We start from the raw sequence: 20,759 nt of genomic DNA, 5'->3' as shown, positions 1-20,759 counted from the left end.
TGCATGCAGGCTCGGACTGCTTCATTATCTGAGGGGTTGCGAATGGAAGTGAACAATGTGCAGTCATCAGCGAACATCCCCATTTCTGACCTTATGATGGAGGGAAGGTCATTGATGAAGCAGCTGAAAATGGTTAGGCCTAGGACACTGCCCTGAGGAACTCCTGCAGCAATGTCCTGGGGTTGAGATGATTGGCCTCCAACAACCACTACCATCTTCCTTTGTGCTAGCTGTGACTCCAGCTACTGGACAATTTTCCCCGATTTCTATTGACTTCAATTTTACTAGGGCTCCTTGGTGCCACACTCGGTCAAATGCTGCCTTGATGTCAAGGGCATTCACTCTCTCCACACCTCTGGAATTCAGCTCTTTTGTCCATGTTTGGACCAAGGCTGTAATGAGATCTGGAGCTGAGTGGTCCTGGCGGAACCCAAACTGAGCATCGGTGAGTAGGTTATTGGTGAGTAAGTGCTGCTTGATAGCACTGTCGATGACACCTTCCATCACTTTGCTGATGATTGAGAGTAGACTGATGGGGCGGTAATTGGCCGGATTGGATTTGTCCTGTTTTTTGTGGACAGGACATACCTGGGCAATTTTCCACATTGTCGGGTAGATGCCAGTGTTGTAGCTGTACTGGAACAGTATGGCTAGAGACACAGCTACTTCTGGAGCACAAGTCTTCAGCACAACAGCCGAGCGGTTGTCGGGGCCCATAGCCTTTGCTGTATCCAGTGCACTCAGCCGTTTCTTGATATCACGTGGAGTGAATCGAATTGGCTGAAGACTGGCTTCTGTGATGGTGGGGATATTGGGAGGAGGCCGAGATGGATCATCCACTCGGCACCTCTGGCTGCAAACGCTTCAGCCTTGTCTTTTGCACTCACGTGCTGGACTCTGCTATCATTGAGGATGGGGATGTTTACAGACCCTCCTCCTCCCGTTAGTTGTTTAATTGTCCACCACCATTCACGACTGGATGTGGCAGGACTGCAGAGCTTTGATCTGATCCGTTGGTTGTGGAATCGCTTAGCTCTGCCTATAGCATATTGCTTCCGCTGTTTAGCATGCATGAAGTCCTGAGTTGTAGCTTCACCAGGTTGGCACCTCATTTTTCGGTACGCCTGGTGCTGCTTGTGGCATGCTCTTGCTACACTCCTCATTGAACCAGGGTTGATCCCCTGGCTTGTTGGTAATGGTAGAGTGAGGAATATGCCGGGCCATGAGGTTACAGATTGTGCTGGAATACAATTCTGCTGCTGCTGATGGCCCACAGCACCTCATGGATGCCCAGTTTTGAGCTGCTAGATCTGTTGTGAATCTATCCCATTTAGCACGGTGGTAGTGCCACACAACACGTTGGATGGTGTCCTCAGTGCGAAGACGGGACTTCATCTCTGCGAGGACTGTGCCGATGGTCACTCCTACCAATACTGTCATGGACAGATGCATTTGTGACAGGTAGATTGGTGAGGACAAGGTTAAATAAGTTTTTCCCTCATGTTAGTTCGCTCACCACCTGTCACAGGCCCAGTCTGGCAGCTATGTCCTTCAGGACTCGGCCAGCAGTGGTACTACCGAGCCACTCTTGGTGATGGACATTGAAGTCCCCCACCCAGAGTACATTCTGTGTCCTTGCTACCCTCAGTGCTTCCTCCAAGTGGTCCATGGAGGAGGACTGATTCATCAGCTGAGGGGGCGCTCTCCCAGTTTTGGCACAAGTCCCCAGATGTTAGTGAGGAGGACTTTGCAGGGTCGACTGGGCTTGGTTTGCCTTTGTCGTGTCCGGTGCCTAGTGGTCCATTCAGTTTCATTCTTATTATGATGTTTTTAATGAGATTTTACAACTGAGTGGCTTGCTCGGCCATTTCAGAGGACAGTTAAGAATCAACCACATTGCTGTGGGTCTGGAGTCACATATCGGCCAGACCGGGTAAGGATGGCAGGTTTCCTTCCCTAAAGGACATTAGTGAACCAAATGAGTTTTTATGACAATCCGATAGTTTCTTGGCCACCATTACTGATACTAGTTTTAATTCCAGATTGCATTTTAATTAATTGAATTTAAATTCCCCAGCTGCCATGGTGGGATTTGAACTCAGAAGTCCAGATTATTAGTCCAGGCCTCTGGATTACTAGTCTAGTAACATAAACACTATGCTACCGTACCGCTGACTGACTATTAGAGGACGGACTCAACACATTTGTGTAGAAATTCTCTGCCCAGTAAAACACAGCCATTAATGAAATGTCACACGAGTGTGTTAAACATTCATCTGGTGAAAAAACCAACAACAAATTCTAGGCTAACATAATTTACAACAAACAAATTTTTTAAATTAAATACAAAATACTAGAGACAAAAAAAAGCCAGATGCAAAAGTAAGAAGCAGCATTGTCGGGGGTAGTTGGAAAACCTTTTAACAAGAGCAAGTTCCTTTTCCGACCCCACAGCGGGTAAATTGGCAACTAGAAACAGATTGAATTGCGGCAAAAACCATTTCAGGTTTTCCCAAGATAAGATGCCATCTTTGGCTTTTCAGATACTAACCATCTTTGGAAGGAGCTCATCATTTGTAATTGTGTGTCCACACATGGGATGGTCCTTTTCAATTGCAGCCTGGGTCGTAATGGGGGGGAGCGGATGGTCCATCCATTACAGAACCTGTCCAATTTCCGTTTCCATTGATTCTCAGCAGACATCCCCAAACGAATAGGTCATCTCAATGACGTGCGGATGTTTGTAGGAAGCCATGTATGAGATAATGAATTAACTATTGTCTCCAGCCATTATGTCATATTCATGTTCAGTTCAAACTCATGTTCAGTTCCTGGTCCATTAACATATAAATCTCTCTTTGTGACAATGGCTACAGTATTCGAGGAATTTTAAGGGGAATTTTAAACCTGTGTGAGCACGCCACTTACATGTAAAGTATTTCCAAATACTTTCTGCAAACAAATGGCCTAAAAATTCTATAATGCGACATTGAGATTGGAATCACACATCGGTCAGACCAAGTAGGGTGGCAGGATTCCTTTCCTGAGATGAATCAGTTGGGGTTTAACAAGGTTTCATGATCATTTCTTTCTGGTGCCAGTCCACAACCAACCAAATTTATTGAATTCAATTTCACGATATGCCATGGTGAGAGTATGAACTCACAACCTCTGGGTTTCTAGTCCAGTACCATAACCCCCATCACGCTACCATACCAATAACCCCCATCACGCTACCATACCAATAACCCCCATCACGCTACCATACCAATAACCCCCATCACGCTACCATACCAATAACCCCCATCACGCTACCATACCCATTAAACTTCAAATGCAATGATGAGTCTAGATTATAACCCACTTCAACAGAGAACATTACTTTTTTAGGTTCTATCGATGACTGTACCAGTTTATCAAGTGAGTAGTTGAGCCTTACAGACCGGGCAGAGTGGTGATCCATTGGGAAAGACAGTGGAAACTGTGCCCAGGTCCAGACATGATGTGGAGATGCCGGTGATGGACTGGGGTTGACAATTGTAAACAATTTTACAACACCAAGTTATAGTCCAGCAATTTTATTTTAAATTCACAAGCTTTCGGAGGCTTCCTCCTTCGTCAGGTGAACGATGTGAAAATGTTCACATCGTTCACCTGACGAAGGAGGAAGCCTCCGAAAGCTTGTGAATTTAAAATAAAATTGCTGGACTATAACTTGGTGTTGTAAAATTGTTTACAACAGGTCCAGACAGTCATGTTGTGAGCATCTGTCTATACTCTCTGACCGTTCAGTCAGTTCAGAGGAAACTCAGTGTGGATTACGTCATACTTTAGTGGTTGTTATACTTCTGTGATTTTAGTGTTGGCATAATCGACATGTGATCAACTATGTTATATTGTACATTTATGTTCCCTGGTGGTGCAGTAGGCAATTTGTGGCTATGTTCCCAGGTAGTCTAGACAGCCTTGACGCTGCTCTGCAGCGAGAAAGAAAGAAAGACTTGCATTTCTATAGCCCCCTTCATGACCTCAGGATGTCCCAAAGCACTTCACAGCCAATGAAGTATTTGTGAAGTGTAGTCACTGTTGTAATTTAGGAAATGCGGCAGCCCCTCAAATAATGAAGCAGTCCGAGCCCGCATGCAGCAAGACCTGGACAAAATCCAGGCTTGGGCTCATAAGTGGCAAGTAACATTCGCGCCAGATAAGTGCCAGGCAATGACCACCTCGAACAAGAGAGAGTCTAACCACCTCCCCTTGACATTCAACGGCATTACCATCGCCGAATCCCCCACAGTCAACATCCTGGGGGTCACCATTGACCAGAAACTTAACTGGACCAGCCATATAAATACTGTGGCTACGAGAGCAGGTCAGAGGCTGGGTATTCTGTGGCGAGTGACTCACCTCCTGACTCCCAAAGCCTTTCCACCATCTACAAGGCACAAGTCAGGAGTGTGATGGAATACTCTCCACTTGCCTGGATGAGTGCAGCTCCAACAACACTCAAGAAGCTCGACACCATCCAAGATAAAGCAGCCCGCTTGATTGGCACCCCATCCACCACCCTAAACATTCACTCCCTTCACCACCGGCGCACTGTGGCTGCAGTGTGCACCATCCACAGGATGCACTGCAGCAACTCGCCAAGGCTTCTTCGACAGCACCTCCCAAACCCGCGACCTCTACCACCTAGAAGGACAAGAGCAGCAGGCACATGGGAACAACACCACCTGCACGTTCCCCTCCAAGTCACATACTATCCCGACTTGGAAATATATCGCCGTTCCTTCATTGTCGCTGGGTCAAAATCCTGGAACTCCCTTCCTAACAGCATTGTGGGAGAACCGTCACCACACGGACTGCAGCGGTTCAAGAAGGCGGCTCACCACCACCTTCTCAAGGGCAATTAGGGATGGGCAATAAATGCTGGCCACATCCCGTGAACGAATTTTTAAAAAGCCAATTTGCGCACATCAAGGTCCCACAAACAACAATGGGATAATGACCAGATAATCTGTCTTAGTGGTGTTGGTTGAGGGATGGGGTCTCCTCCTGGCCACACGTCAGAAAGAAAGGCTGAACAAGAACGAAAGCCTTTTTTAAACAACCCTATTTCTCTCCTGTGGGGAAGGTGATTCCACAAAGTATTCCAATAGCGGGAGGGTCTCAACCATCATTGGAATCTCATCTTGTCATAACCTTCCAGTGCTCTGGAACTTTTGTTTGGCATCTTGTGGTACTGGGGAAGCCATTTTATTTGCACCCACCTCCTCAATGGTGCACGTTCACGATTCTGACTATGCTCAAAACCGATAGGAGAGAAATTATAGTAAAACAACCTGACATCAAAATAAAATTAAAAATAAAACATTACAGCTAATCTAGGCACTATAGGATTTTTAATCTCAGGGCTGTGCATGAACCATAGAGTAGTGATAATGTGGGGCTTCAACTATCCTACTATAGACTGGGATAGTAATAGTGTAAGGGGCAAAGAGGGGGAGGAATTTTTGAAGTGTATTCAGGAGAACTTTCTTGGCCAGTACGTTTCTGGCCCAAAGAGGAAGGAGAAATTGCTGGGAAATGAGATGGGCCAAGTGGAGCAATTTTCAGTGGGGGAACATTTAGGGAACAGCGATCATAATATCATAAAGTTTAGATTAGCTATGGAAAAGGACAGGGACCACTCTAAAGTAAAAATATTCAATTGGAGGAGGGCCAATTTCAATGGAATGAGAATGGATCTGGCCCAGGTAAATTAGAATCAAAGATTGGCAGGCAAAACTGCAATTGAACAATGGGCTGCCTTTAAAGAGGAAATGGTTCGGGTACAGTCTAGGTACATTCCCACGAGAGGGAAACTAAAACCAGAGCTCCCCAGATGACAAAAGAGATAGAGAGTAAAATGAAGCAGATAAAAAGGGCGTATGACAGATGTCAGGTTGATAATACAAGTGAGAATCAGGCTGAATATAGAAAGTTCAGAGGGGAGGCGAGAAAGGAAAAAAGTGGGGCAAAGAGAAAGTATGAGAATAGACTGATGGCTAACATTAAAAGGAATCCAAAAGACTTCTATCGGCATGTAAATAGTAAACGAGTAGTAAGAGGAGGGGTGGGACCAATTAGGGACCAAAAAGGAGATCTACACATGGAGGCAGAGGGCATGGCTGAGGTACGAAATGAGTACTTGTCTTTACCAAGGAAAAAAATGCTACCAACAAGAACGAAAGCCTCTTTTAAACAACCCCAATTTCTCCCCTGCAGTGCCCAATGGAGAAGGTGAAACTACAAAGTATTCCAATAGTGGGAGAGTTTCATCCATCATTGGAATCTCATCTTGTCATGACCTTCCAGTGCTCTGGAACTTTTGTTTGGCATCTTGTAGTACCGGGGAAGCCATTTTCATTTGCACCCACCTCCTCAGTGCTCAAAACCGATAGCAGACAAATTAAAGTAAGGCAACCTGGCATCAAAATAAAAATAAAAACAAAACTTTACAGCTAATCTGAGCATTCTTAGATTCTTAAACCATGTGCTCACTTGGCAGAGCCCCTTCTGTGTACGATTGGCTGACGACGAGCATTAAGGCTGTAGATTAATCACAAGACAACAGTCCCCTGTGAATGGGATCCCTGCTTTTCCTGAATCTCATTGAAAAGAGTTGTCTTCATGTTATTCATTTTCCAATCAATTTTTTTGTTAAATACTGAGAGGCGTAAATAGTGTAGATTTATTTAACTTGGACTCATGAGGACGAGAGGACAGGAACACAATTAACAAAAGCTTCAAACATATGTGGAAGAATTTCAGTTCCCTTCCCACCACACAATGTGGATTAGACTTACAGTTAATAGGATAGATTTTCAACTTGATGCCTGGGTGTAAAACCAACGTTGGCCGCCCGTTACAGAAACCGCCCGATTCCCATTTTTGTGATTTCAACAGAAAGGAAGGTCGCACGGTTTCTGTAACTCAGCGGCTGATCTGAAATGTCGGTTTTCCGCCCGGGGAGCAAGTCGAAAATCTACCCTAATGTGTCAAATAAAATCTTTAAAAAGCACTGGGTGGAGATCTGGTTAGGAACAGGATTGAAGCAACAAAGGTTAAGTCCAGATACAGTTACTCAATGCTGTAGGAAAATGTTGACTTTTAAACTGCTGGGCTGTTGGAAATATCTGAGTTAAAACCTTGCCGTGCGATATTAGAATGAACACAATCACTCCTTTGTCCACCAAATTAACATTTTTACTGGCTAATATATCACAGTACAAATTGAACTGTCAAGAAACACAATTGGTCTGGGATGAATAATAAGAACATAAGGAAGCTCAGAACAAAACAAAAGGCCATTCAGCCCATCAAGCCCACTTCATTCTGAGTCCATGCACGATTATTCAAAATGGACTCTTCTTCCACATAACCTGTTGTTCCCCTATTTCTGGAACACTCAGTTCCTTCCTCAACTATTGTGTATAAAATGTCGTTAATGTCTCTAAATCTCACCCAGATTCTCAACAGATGTTGATCCAGCTGCTTTTTAAAAGGTGCCAATTGATCCCAATTCGACCACCTTCTCTGGATATCTCTTCCACATGTCCACATGAACAGAGAAGTGCTTTCTATTCTCTAACCTTGGTTGAGATGATGTGGAATGAAATCAGTCGGTTAGAGTTCTCCACAGAATAAAGATGATTCATAACTGTGGAAGGAATGGGTTGGATGAATCAAATGGTCTTTTCTGGTTCCATGTTCCTAAAATTCTTCTCAATATTATCAATTCCCAATAATGAAGGACTAAGAAAAACAAAAATGATTATGTTCTCATACAAGTAATACACCAAGCCTTCAAGAAGCAAATGATCATTTATTTTAATTCAATGTCACAATAGTTTTTCATACCATTTTAATGTGCAGATAACTGAGTTAGAAGAGAAATGAATTGTACTGTATGTCTAAAATATTCCCAAATGGAAATCTTCAAATTACAAAAATATTCTTATTTTACATTTTGTTTACACTGAGATTAGAATAGATCATTTTTTTTGGGTGGGGGTGGGGGGACGCTCCATCTGTACCAACATTTCTAGGATTCTGTGATGTGACATGCAAGAATATAACACAAAACATCATTGTGTCACATCATCTCAATCAACATCAAGTGTAGCTGTTCCCATCACTTTGTAATCGGTGTTAGTTTGATTGTTATACTGATGTGATATACAATATAACAAAAAAAGTTGTGCATGATATAAAATTTTCCCATGAACACAAGTTACTAGTAAGTGACATAACAGTACACTCTCCTTCTAAACTGTGCTTACACTGTTCACAATACTTGTTTGTTTTTCTCTTTAGGTGTGGTGTGAAAGGGGAACTGTATTCATGAAAAGTGTTTGGCAAACCTTTTTAAAATTCAAATATTGTCTCCATCTCTCCTGAAGGCATTAATTCCTTGCAGGGGAGTGATCTCACAGGCACTAGAATCTCTGGAGGTTGTAGGGCTGGAGGAGGTTACAGAGATAGAGAGGGGCGAGGCCATGGAGAGATTTGAAAATAAGGATGAGAATTTTAAAATTGAGGTGTCGTCCGACCGGAAGCCAATGTAGGTCAGCGAGCACAGGTGGTGATGGCGATCAGGACTTGGTGCGAGTTACACACCTCTTCTAGCTTTTCTCTGACCGAAACTAAAGAAAGTTTGCCAAAAATGTTTTCCCAGAGCCAATGCCCCTTTAATAACTTCCGCATAAATTTTGGCAACATGGTGATATGAATCTTACCAGGGAGGTATCTCAGACAGATGTGGTACTGACTGGCAAAGGGCAGACTAGGGGGAAATGCCTAAAGTTTGCCTGTTGCTAAAGTTACAATCACCAGAAATTTAAGCCTAGATTTCCGAAGCCACTGTTATTTTAATGCTGCCATGGATTTTAAACCAGTTAACAACAGCAATAAAATAATGCTGATTGGGAAATCCAATATTTCACTTCTGTCCATTGACACCACATGGATCATTGGTGCAGCTTGGATGCTATGGGACTATTGAGATACGCAATATTCGTAACGATAAATGAGTTAACTCATTCATGTGAAATCCCCTTGTTATTTTAACTAAGATTAAATGCCTTTTTCAAACAGCAAGCACGAATTCCATATGAACGTATTCATGTTACTGGTATCACACAATGGGGTAGATCATGACTTTGTGCGATCGTGTAAAATGGGTGATAGCGAGTCGGCAGCCTGTTTTAAATCCATCCCCATTCCGTTGATTAAATGGAAATAAAAACGGGGAGAGATGTAAAGCGGGCTGCCGACTCGTTAACACCCGTTTTACAGAATTGCACAGGATCTACCCCAGTGTGATTTAACCTATATATCTATGTTCAAATAAAACCTCAAACGATGTCACGTGTGTACAGACAGAGCTGACATTTTAGTGCTGAAACTAGTCAGCCTTTGCTAATGATTCATGGTTTCCTACCAATCATCCATGTGGAAACCTGGGAGCAACTCATCACTGTCAGCAACTTCATTGTCCTAGAAAGGCTCCAGCGATGGAATATTGTGGCCCTGCAAGACAGGCTGATGTGACCAAATAGAGAATGTCCCTCTATGGGTGAATACAATTGCCACACTTGGCCACTGGTTGGTTATGAATCCTCGCGGTAGATTTTCAACTTGCCGCTCTGGCATAAAACTGGCATCACAGATCGACCGCCCGTTACAGAAACCAAACGATTTTCATTTCCACTGAAATCAATGGAAACAACTTTCATTTATATAGCGCCTTTAACATGCTAAAACAACCCAAGGCGCTTTACAAGAGCGTTATCAGAAAAAAATTGATACCGAGCCACATAAGGAGATGTTAGGAAAGATGACCAAAAGCTTGGTCAAAGAGGTAGGTCTTAAGGAGTGTCTTAAAGGAGGAGAGGGAGGCGGAGAGGCAGAGAGGGTTAGGGAGGGAATTCCAGAGCTTAGGGCCTAGGCAGCTGAAGGCACGGCCGCCAATGGTGGAGTGAGGAAAACCGGGGATGCGCAAAAGGGCAGAATTGGAGGAGCGCAGAGATCTCGGAGGGTTGTAGGGCTGGAGGAGGTTACAGAGGTAGGCAGGGGTGAGTCCATGGAGGGATTTGAAAACAAATGAAAATTTTAAAATCAAGGCATTGACGGACCGGACAGCTTCTATAACAGGCGGTGATCAGCATTTTCAGTGTTATGCATGAACAGGAGTTATTTTCAGCTGTTCCAGAAATCACTTAAAGGCATCTTAAACCACCTCAGATAAATCTAGCTGGAAAATCACATTCCTTGCTGTATTAATTGCTGTTTGCAGTATATTGGGTAATCCAGTTAAGAAAAGGATGGAGCCTTCCACATATGAATTTATGTTATACAGCAGGCAAATTATTCTGTTTGATGTTTGAATACAGGGGCTGATAGTGTCATCCCATTAGGGCCAGGACCACTGCTCTGGAGGTGGAGAGGGTTTATTACTCATTCTTGGGATATAGGCGTCACTGGCAAGGCCAGTAATTATTGCCCATCCCTAGTTGCCCTTGAGAAGGTGGTGGTGGGCCTTCTTCTTGAACCGCTGCAGTCTGTGTGGTGAAGGTTCTCCCACATTGCTTTGAAGTTAGGGAGTTCCAGGATTTTGACCCAGCGGCGGTGAAGGAACGGTGATATATGTCCAAGTCAGGATGCTGTGTGACTTGGAGGAGAACTTGGAGGTGATGGTGTTCCCATGCACCTGCTGTCCTTGTCCTTCTAGATGATGGAGGTCTTGGGTTTGGGAGGTGCTGTTGAAGAAGCCTTGGCGAGTTGCTGCAGTGCATCCTGTGGACAGTACACACTGCAGCCAATGTGTGCCGGAGGTGGAGGGAGTGAGAATTCCATGTACGTTTTTACAAATGAGCTGATCTCTCCACGCAATGCAAGGGCACCTGGTGCCTCAAGAAGGCAAGATCCTTTTTTGGGGGCGAGGGTCTGGGCGGGGGAAGGAACAAGGCAACATAGAAAAGACCCAAATAGTTGAGTAGGAGGTAAGTCAAGTAGGACAAGGGGAAAATTCTACAGGCCTTTCTTTGGATTCTTTGTTTGCAATGGGTGATGAGCAACTGAACTATGACTCAGATGTTCCAACAATAATGTGGGCAGTAAGCCTAATTGCAATGAAAAATGGGACTTTCATGAGCCTGTGCGCAATATGTGCTGGCCGACGGTATTTAGGTATGCTTGACGCATTAGGCATAGAGTCGGCCTCAGGCCTCTCCACTTGATTATACAAGGAAGCAGTGCCTGATGCATATCAGTGCCTTGTTCGTCACACTATTGGCCCCACAAAGTTATTTTACGCTAGTGATACATTCTGATGGTGATGGTGACACACTTACTGATGATGGTTTTTGTACTGTGCTGCAGGAATTCACCATAGCCCTCTCCTATGAAACTATTTTACTCTTTTACTGTTACAACTTTATTAAACCAGGATGTCTTGAGCCTAAATATCCATGTGAAATCTTGTATAGGAGCAGCTAGCACACGGAACTAGACCAAAGAGGAAAAATCTCTTGTTTCTCGACTCAGTACCAGTGGACTGAATAAGGTAGGCCTAAATGGTGATACGTAGCTAGGCCTCAAGTCCTCTACAGTGTTGTCCAATAGAAATGGCTGACTAACCATAAGCGTGATTATAGTGATACTGTTCTAGCCACTTGCAGTAATTTTAGTAGAAAGCACCTTACATACACTCACAAAATCCAGGTAAATGTACTTCACACATATATTTACTTAACAAACATCGACCATCATTCAGTGCAAAACTTTGCGGTCCTTCTCGTTCACCAAAATTTGGAATTCTGTCCTGAATTGATCAGGCCCGGCACAGCTTAGTGCAGCTTCTAGGTTTCTCTCCAGCAAGTTCTGAGCGGTACTTTGACTTCCTCAGAGCGATTGGTGAGAATGTTGACTCGCACAATGAGACACATCAGACCCGGCCCTGTTCTCTATCCAGTCCCGGCCCTGTTCTCCATCCAGATCCGGCCCTGTTCTCTATCCAGACCCGGCCCTCTTCTCCATCCAGTCCCACCCCTGTTCTCCATCCAGACCCGGCCCTGTTCTCCATCCAGATCCAGCCCTGTTCTCCATCCAGACCCGACCCTGTTCTCCATCCAGACCCGGTCCTGTTCTCCATCCAGATCCGGCCCTGTTCTCCATCCAGACCCGGCCCTGTTCTCCATCCAGATCCAGCCCTGTTCTCCATCCAGACCCGACCCTGTTCTCCATCCAGACCCGGTCCTGTTCTCCATCCAGATCCAGCCCTGTTCTCCATCCAGATCCAGCCCTGTTCTCTATCCAGACCCGACCCTGTTCTCCATCCAGACCCGGTCCTGTTCTCCATCCAGACCCGGCCCTGTTCTCCATCCAGATCCAGCCCTGTTCTCCATCCAGACCCGACCCTGTTCTCTATCCAGACCCACCCCTGTTCTCCATCCAGACCCGGCCCTGTTCTCCATCCAGACCCGACCCTGTTCTCCATCCAGACCCGGTCCTGTTCTCCATCCAGATCCGGCCCTGTTCTCCATCCAGACCCGACCCTGTTCTCCATCCAGACCGGGTCCTGTTCTCTATCCAGACCCACCCTTATTCTCTATCCAGTCCTAGCCCTGTTCTCTATCCAGACCCACCCCTGTTCTCTATCCAGTCCCGGCCCTGTTCTCCATCCAGTCCCGGCCCTGTTCTCCATCCAGAACGTGATTGGATGCTGCTTGTCCTTTGCCATGAGGTACCCTGTTGGAGATGCTCGTTATTGGTTGGGCTTGATTTCTTCCGCTGGCCTGGAGTGATTGGTCAAGGTGACCACGATGACAGCTCCTCTCTCCCTACAACGATACTGGTGTTTCCATGGTGCTGAAGTTTTCACCCATGCTACACACCATTTTACCAAATAACCAATAAGCAGTCTGCCCACGCAGTGTCAATCTAAAACGTTTCCACCGAAAACCAATGGGTGAAGACTGCTTCTGCTGCCTGACAGACAGAACTAATCCCTTTTAATGGCAATATATGTTGATATTACAGAGTGTGTTTTCCCCCCCTCCCTCTCCTTGCCGTTCCCCCTGCTCCGTTCCTATTTAAATGCTGTTCATCTACAATACCTTTCAGTTTTGAGGAAGAGTTTATTACATATTTGTGCTCTCTCGATAGATGATGCCTGACCAGGGGTATTCTGTTTTTGTTTTTTAAGTGTAACCTACGCAGGAGAAGGAGGAGTGTGACAATGCTTGTGGTGATAATCCAGAGCGATACTGAAATACTTTAACTGCACAGACCACAGTAGAAGCAGAATAACGGAGGATGCTAAGTATAGTATTGAAACTTTCTATCTGGTTATATTTTCACACAGGTTGAGCTTTGCAATAAAGGTTATACGTGTAAAGGGATAGGAACATAGGAATTGCTAGACGATCCATCTATTTCCCCGTCTATCAGCCTGCTAGATGCATGATGCAACAATAATGGAGTTGTGGCTTATCAGTAGCATTCAATCTACCAATTAGTCTACATTGGACATGAGGCGAAGATAAAACCCCACTGGTGGAGACCTTTGGGAACCATAGGTCCAAAGTTTCCTCCCGGGCATTCTACACATACCACATGTCATGTCACAAATTACTCCTATACTATATCCTAAAATGTTATTTTCTGAAAGAAATCTACCCAATTTGCATATGAATGAATCAATTCTAACTGCTTCCACCGTCTCCCTAGAAAGCCCGTTCCATAGATTGACCACTCACTCACTGAAATAATGTTTCCGCAGATTAGTTTTAAATTTACTCCAAGCACAGGCCGTGTCGTCTGGTTCTACTGTTCTGGACAAGGTGAAATAGCTTGTCACGGCCTATGTCCTGGCTACCAATTGTGTTTTTTTTTATTTATAGAACCGTCGCATCTGAACCTATATTTAGCCCAGTGGGTCTGGTGGAGCTGGCTTCTTTCGATCGGAGAGCTCCGGCTTTCTTAAGAAGGTGGCTTTCAGTTTGTTGAAAAATTGCTCCCTGAAATTGTCCCCCAGCATGAAATAGAAAACGGGGTTTGTAACTGAGTTGAGGAAAGCTATAGGCCTAGTGAGAGAGTAAACAGCCTTTACAACTAACTTGCCACACTCCGACATGCTGACGCCCTTCATTCTAGAAGCAAGGCGGACATTGCGCATTATGTGATAAGGGGTGAAGAATGTGATGAAAATGCCAATGGCCAATATGACCAACGTGAGGGGCTTTTCCACCCGAATCTTGGTGCGCTGTTGCTTTATTTTCTTCAGGGCGCGTGCGGTCTGGATGTAGAAGATGGACATAATGCAGTATGGCAGGAAAAACCCAAAAACTGTGAGGTACATACTGTAAATCAGATTCCGGGAGGCATTTCCCGAGCTGGCGAAATCAGAGCACTGGACGAAAGTGTTATTGTCTGTGCTACTGATATCATCAGCACTGATAAAAGTGAATATGGGAACTAACTCCAGTGTAACAAACACCCAGATACTGACACAGATGATAACGGCATTGCACTTTTTCTGAAAGGAGTGAAGCTTTAGCGGGTTCCTCACCAGCAGGTACCGATCGAAACTGATGCATGTGAGAAACAAAATGCTCGTGTACATGTTGGTGTGAAGGATGTATCTATTTAACGCGCACATTACCGGACCAAAAGTCCACCTGTTCCCGCTGCCATAGTAGACTACGAGCATGGGAAGCGTGCAAATGAATGTCAGGTCTGTGATGGAAAGATTGAAAAGGTAGATGTTGCTGCACTTCCATTCCTTCAGACAGAATATATAGCCCCATATCACAGAGAGGTTGCCTACAAGTCCGAAAAAGAACTGCATTGCATACATGGTTGAAAGGTAATACTTCTCCAGCTGTGGGTTGATGTCTGAGCATGTGTTGTTCATTGCCTGGAAATTAAAAAAAATAGATGTAACTCAATATAGGCATAGCAAAACGGCTTACGATATATCATATGCACATCTTATAGTTTTAGAGCAATAGTTGTGATATTCCAGACTGAATTATGTGAAGCTATGCTTACTATTTCAATGTTTCATTATACAATAGTTTCACTGTATCAGGAGGTATTTGGCTGATTTTTTTTTACTCAATTGATAGATTCACAAGGTGAAGAACAATCAAGATCAGTTAAATTGAACAGTTGGCTCAACCTACTTAGAGCCATAGAACAATAGAAGTTTACAGCACAGAAGAAGGCCATTCGGCCAAGTATGTCTGTGCCAACTCAGCAATCTAAAAACCAACCTCCCCGCCGTGCTCGCTCCAAATAGCCCTGTTTCTTCTTCTGCTTCAAACGTTCACTCACTTTTCCCCTAGAAGATGCCCTGATCCGTGCCGCAACTATTCCCTGTGACAAGGCATTCCATGCTCCAGCAAACCTCTCAGAAAAGAAAGCTCTCCTAACCTCTCTTCTCTTTCCCTTAGTCACCATTTCAAATTGACGACCTTCTTGTCACTATTCCTCAACCAAAGGAAATAGTCCTTCCCTGGTGACCTTTCATAATTTTAAAAACCTCCATTGAATCTCCTGTCCAAGGCGGGTAACTGGAGTTAAGATACAGATCAGCCATGATCTAATTGAATAGCAGAACAGGCTCAAGGGGCTGAATGGCCTCCTCCTGCTCCTAGTGACCATGACCTGAAACTGACTCTTCATTGTTACTCAACATGAGCTTTTATTTATTTTTTGCTCCTTGAAGTCACTGCAATGATTGCTTTTGCTATTTTCTTGCCCCACTGCCTCCCCCCACCACTCCCCCACCCCGACCCTGCAATTATCTCCCTTTCTTTCAGGAAAGGTGTGACCTCTTGCCAAATGCAGCACCGTTAGCCGCTGCTTTCTGCTTCGCTCAAGTGGCCGTTGTTCGTGCGTCAACCTAGACTGTCGGTAAGACTTTGGACTGTGGAGGGCACCACAGCCTAAGCCAGATCCTGTCCTTGCCCACCATCCTTACACCAGCACTTTCCGGCAGGAACGCTCTATAATGATCAGAATTCCTGATTTCCCAGGAGTGCTGACACCAATCATATTAAAGGAAGAAGAAAGAACTTGCATTTATACAGCGCCTTTCACGACCGCAGGACATCCCAAAGCAAATTACAGCCAATGAAGAGATCGATGGATTTTTGGTCTCTAAGGGAATCAAAGGATATGGGGATCGGGCAGAAAAGTGGAGTTGAGGTTGAAGATCAGCCATGATCTTCCTGAATGGCGGAGCAGGCTCGAGGGGCCGTATGGCCTACTCCTGCTCCTATTTCTTATGTTCTTACTTTAAATTCACAAGCTTTCGGAGGCTTCCTCCTTCCTCAGGTGAACGATGTTCACCTGAGGAAGGAGGAAGCCTCCGAAAGCTTGTGAATTTAAAATCAAATTGCTGGACTATAACTTGGTGTTGTAAAATTGTTTACAATTGTCAACCCCAGTCCATCACCGGCATCTCCACATTATGTTCTTACAACATGGTTCCACAAGGATCAAATAATGGGGGTGAAATTGATCTTCGGGGCAGTAACGTAAAGCCGGCGGTAGCGAATCGGCCGCCCATCTTACATCCTGCCCAATTTTCTATTCCAAGTCAGAGGAAGAGTCCCACGGTCTGTTCCTGCACACTTCAATTCTCATTCTCTGTGTCAATGAAACTTTGTTTGAAGTGTAGTCACTGTTGTAATGTAGGGAAATTCGGCAGCTACTTTGTGCACCGCAAGGTCCCACAAACAGGAATGTGATAATGATCAGATTATCTGTTTTAGTAATGTTGTTTGAGAGATAAATGTTGGCCAGGACACCGGGGAGAGCTCCCCTGTTCTTAATCGAAATACTGCCATAGGATCTTCTACACCCACCTGAGAGGGCAAACGTCTCATCGGAAAGTAGTTGCGATAGTTATGAGGAGAGACTTGAAATACTAAGATTATTTCAATGGATGGAGCAGAGAAGGCTTTAAGGCAGTGGAGGTAAAAATAGATGGATGAGATAGAATGGCTTTCCCCATCCATATCCACCTTGTAATATTAAACCTTTATTATTAAACCTTTATTAAATTGGGCAGATGCATATTGAAAAAAAGTAATTATTCTATCTGATGAAGATAATCATCTGCTACTATAGTGCTGAAATTAGAAAATACAAAATATGTATCTTACCATATTTGGGTGTAGTTTCCTCCACTAAGTCAGAGGATGTGACGCTGTGGGGAGTTCACGCCTCCAGTACTGTGCCCAGTTTTTGGTAAGAAGGACTCGTCCAGTAATTCACGAAGTGCTGGTTTCATAACCTGGAAGGATGTGAAATAATTTTTTGTATTCTGAAAAATAGAAGGGAACCAGCTTCTGTTAAGTGGAATGAAAGTATTCTGCCGACAAAGACACGAGGAATGAGAATTGAAGTGTGCAGGAACAGACCGTGGGACTCTTCCTCTGACTTGGAATAGAAAATTGGGAAGGTTGTAATATGGGTGGCCGATTCGCTACCGCTGGCTTTGCGTTACTGCCCCGAAGATCAATTTCACCCCCATTATGTGATCCTTATGGAAACTTATTGTAAGAACATAGGAAATAGGAGCAGTATGGCCCCTCGAGCCTGCTCCACCATTCAGGAAGATCATGGCTGACCTTCGACCTCAACTCCACTTTCCTGCCCGATCCCCATATCCCTTGATTCCTCTAAAGTCCAAAAATCTATTGATCCCAGCCTTGAATATACTCAACGACTGAGCATCCACAGCCCTCTGGGGTAGAGAATTCCAAAGATTCACAACGCTCTGAGTGAAGAAATTCCTCCTCATCTCAGTCTTAAATGGCCGACCCCTTATCCTGAGACTATGATCCCTAGTTGTAAACTCTCCAGCCAGGGGAAACAGCCTCTCAGCATCTACCCTGTCAAGCCCCCTCAGAATCTTACATGTTTCAATGAAATCATCTCTCATTCTTCTAAACTCCAGAAAGTATAGGCCCATTCTGCTAATCTCTCCTCATAGGACAATCTTCTCATCCCAGGAATTAATCTAGTGAACCTTCGTTGCACCACCTCTAAGGCAAGTATATCCTTCCTTAGGTAAGGAGACCAACACTGTAAACAGTACTCCAGGTGTGGCCTCACCAAAGCCCTGTACAATTGTGGCAAGACTTCTTTACTCTTGTACTCCAACCCCCTTGTAATAAAGGTCAACATACCATTTGTGTACAAATTGGCTGCTTTGTTTTTCTATATTCCAACAGTGAAGGGTTTTGATAGACTAAATAAGGAGAAATTGTTTCCACTGGCAATAGGGTAAGTCACCAGAGGTCACAAATTTAAGATAATTGGCAAAAGAACCAGAGAGGAGATGAGAACAATTGTTTTTACGCAATGAGTTGCTATGATCTGGAATGCGCTGCCTGAAAGGGCGGTGGAAGCAGATTCAATAATAACTTTCAAAAGGCAATTAGATACATACTTGAAAAGGAAAAATTTGCAGGGCTATGGGGAAAGAGCAGGGGTGTGGGACTAATTGGATAGCTCTTTCAAAGAGCCAGCACAGGCATGATGGGCCGAATGGCCTCCTTCTGTGCTGTATCGTTCTATAACAGTGACTACAATTCAAAAGTATTTAATTTACTGTGAGTAGCTTTGGGAGGTTGCTATATCCTTTTTCTTGAGTAAACTATTGAAATTTGCTTAATTTTAAACAGGCCGGGACACTTCTTCTCTTTTGACTCCGGTCTAGTGTGTCCTCCGCTCCACCAGGATGATCAGTTGGCACACTCCTGCACACTGGAGTACACTGCATCTCTCCCCACAAAACCTATCCCTCCTCAAAACCTATCCCTTTGACCACCCTTTCAGTCACTCTTCCCCCCCAACTCCTGCTCAATGACTGTTTCCAACACCACCCCACCCCCCTCCCTGTGAATTGCCTTCGGAAGTTTTGCTCTGTTAAAGATGCTATATAAATGCAATCTGTACTTATAAAAGGTCCAAAATAAGGGCTATCACAATTATCAAAAGAATTAAATTGATCTCAGCTTTGACATTTCAGCACTGAAGTGAACACTGCCAGAAGTCAAGGGGGAATAGTTTGTAACATCCTGCACAACTAGGCAGTTAGTTGTGCTGATGCCTCTCCTTGTACGTTATACGTTCTTTCCTTGTATTTGCGATCTTCTTTAACTGGCACGGTTTTACTAGTGCGCCCTGTGCTGACTACCGTAAGAAACATCTTATTGTAAAAAACCTAAGTGGGTTTGTATCTGAAATTCCAATCAGTGAGACAGATTCATTTTGTTTAGATCAAAGCCGCCTATCACTTTCGGTCCGGAGAGAAAACAGTTTGGCCTTATTTTAGCCCAATTAACCTTGCAGTAGTGTGCACTGGGAATAGAATGACAAAGAGACCAGTTGAAATAAAAAGTTGGCACCAGTAAAAGTGCCCGTGAAGTTGTTGGATTGTCGTAAAAAACCCAACGGCCCCACATCAACGTGGTTGACTCTTAACTGGCCTCTGGAGTGGCCTAGCAAGTCACTCAGTTGTATCAACTCAGGGCAGCTAGCGATGGGCAATAAATGCCAGCCTTGCCAGCGACGACCATATCTCGAGAATGAATTTTTTAAAAATTCCTGTCCTCATAGGGATAACATTTTTAATAGAAATTAGAGAAGTAAGGAGCTGAAATGATAATTACACTGAAAATAAAATTACAAATAAAAAATGAAAACGGTTCACAACAGTGTTCTGACTGTCTGAGCCTCCTTATTAACCAAACCCACATTATCTCCCGTGTACTGGCTATGTGAACTCGTGATTGTCTGAATCATTTTATAACAAAGTGTTGGGGTTCATTTCTAGAGGGATAGAATTGAAAAGCAGAGAAGTTATGTTAAACTTATATAGAACCTTGGTTAGACAACACTTAGAGTAATGCACACAGTTCTGGTCTCCATAACACAAAAAGGATATAGAGGCACTGGAGAAGGTGCAAAAAAGATTTACAAGGATGATGCCAGAGTTGAGAGGTTATACCTATCAGGAAAGTCTGAACAGGCTGGGGCTCTTTTCTCTAGAAAAGAGAAGGCTGAGGGGTGACCTGCCTAAAATTATGAAACAGTTTGATAGGGTAGATGTAGAGAAGATGTTTCCACTTGTGAGTGTCCAAAACTAGGGGCCATAAAAATAAGATAGTCACCAAAAATCCAATAGGGAATTCAGGAGGAACTTCTTTACCCAAAGAGTGGTGAGAATGTGAAACTTGCTGCCACAAGGAATAGTTGAGGTGAATAATATGGATTCATTTAAGGGAAAGCTAGATAAACACTTGAGGGAGAAAGGAATAGAAAGTTATGCTGATAGAGTTAGATGAAGAGGGGTGGGAGGAGGCTCGTGTGGAGCATAAACACTGGCATAGACCAGATGGGCTGAATGGCCTGTTTCTGTGCTGTATGTAACTATGTAACAGGGCGACCGATCACATGTTCATAGTTGAAATGAAGGCAATTTCAGAAATCAGCTCTTTCACTTTATGTTTGTTTATTTATTATTTCTTCCCAATTTGGTTCTTTCTGATCAAGTGTCCATGCCTAGTCCAGGAACGGACCCTGTCCAGAAACTCCCTAAAAGGATGATGAAACTCCATTTCCAAAAAAAGCAGTTTGTTTCCCTGATGACTTATTGGTAAACATACTTTATTTTCTGGCATTGAGCCTCACCG

At 44.1% G+C, this 20,759-nt stretch overlaps 1 protein-coding gene across 1 annotated transcript in view; it reads right to left on the bottom strand.

Annotated features, from left to right (window-relative positions):
• Positions 1-9,880: 9,880 nt before the first annotated feature.
• The window catches only part of LOC137331003 (succinate receptor 1-like), a 30,786-nt gene continuing 19,907 nt past the window's right edge, over positions 9,881-20,759 (bottom strand). Inside the window, exons 2-3 of the mRNA XM_067994593.1 lie at positions 17,220-17,380; positions 9,881-14,962 (exon numbers count right to left, since the gene is read on the bottom strand). Of these exons, the coding sequence (XP_067850694.1) occupies positions 13,970-14,962; positions 17,220-17,222 (996 nt within the window). The 5' untranslated portion in view covers positions 17,223-17,380 and the 3' untranslated portion in view covers positions 9,881-13,969. The remainder of the gene's footprint in view (positions 14,963-17,219; positions 17,381-20,759) is intronic.

This window comes from Heptranchias perlo, chromosome 13 (assembly GCF_035084215.1).
Source record: "Heptranchias perlo isolate sHepPer1 chromosome 13, sHepPer1.hap1, whole genome shotgun sequence".
Classification (NCBI taxonomy): Eukaryota; Metazoa; Chordata; class Chondrichthyes; order Hexanchiformes; family Hexanchidae; genus Heptranchias; species Heptranchias perlo.
This window is presented reverse-complemented; position numbering and strand designations above follow the sequence as displayed.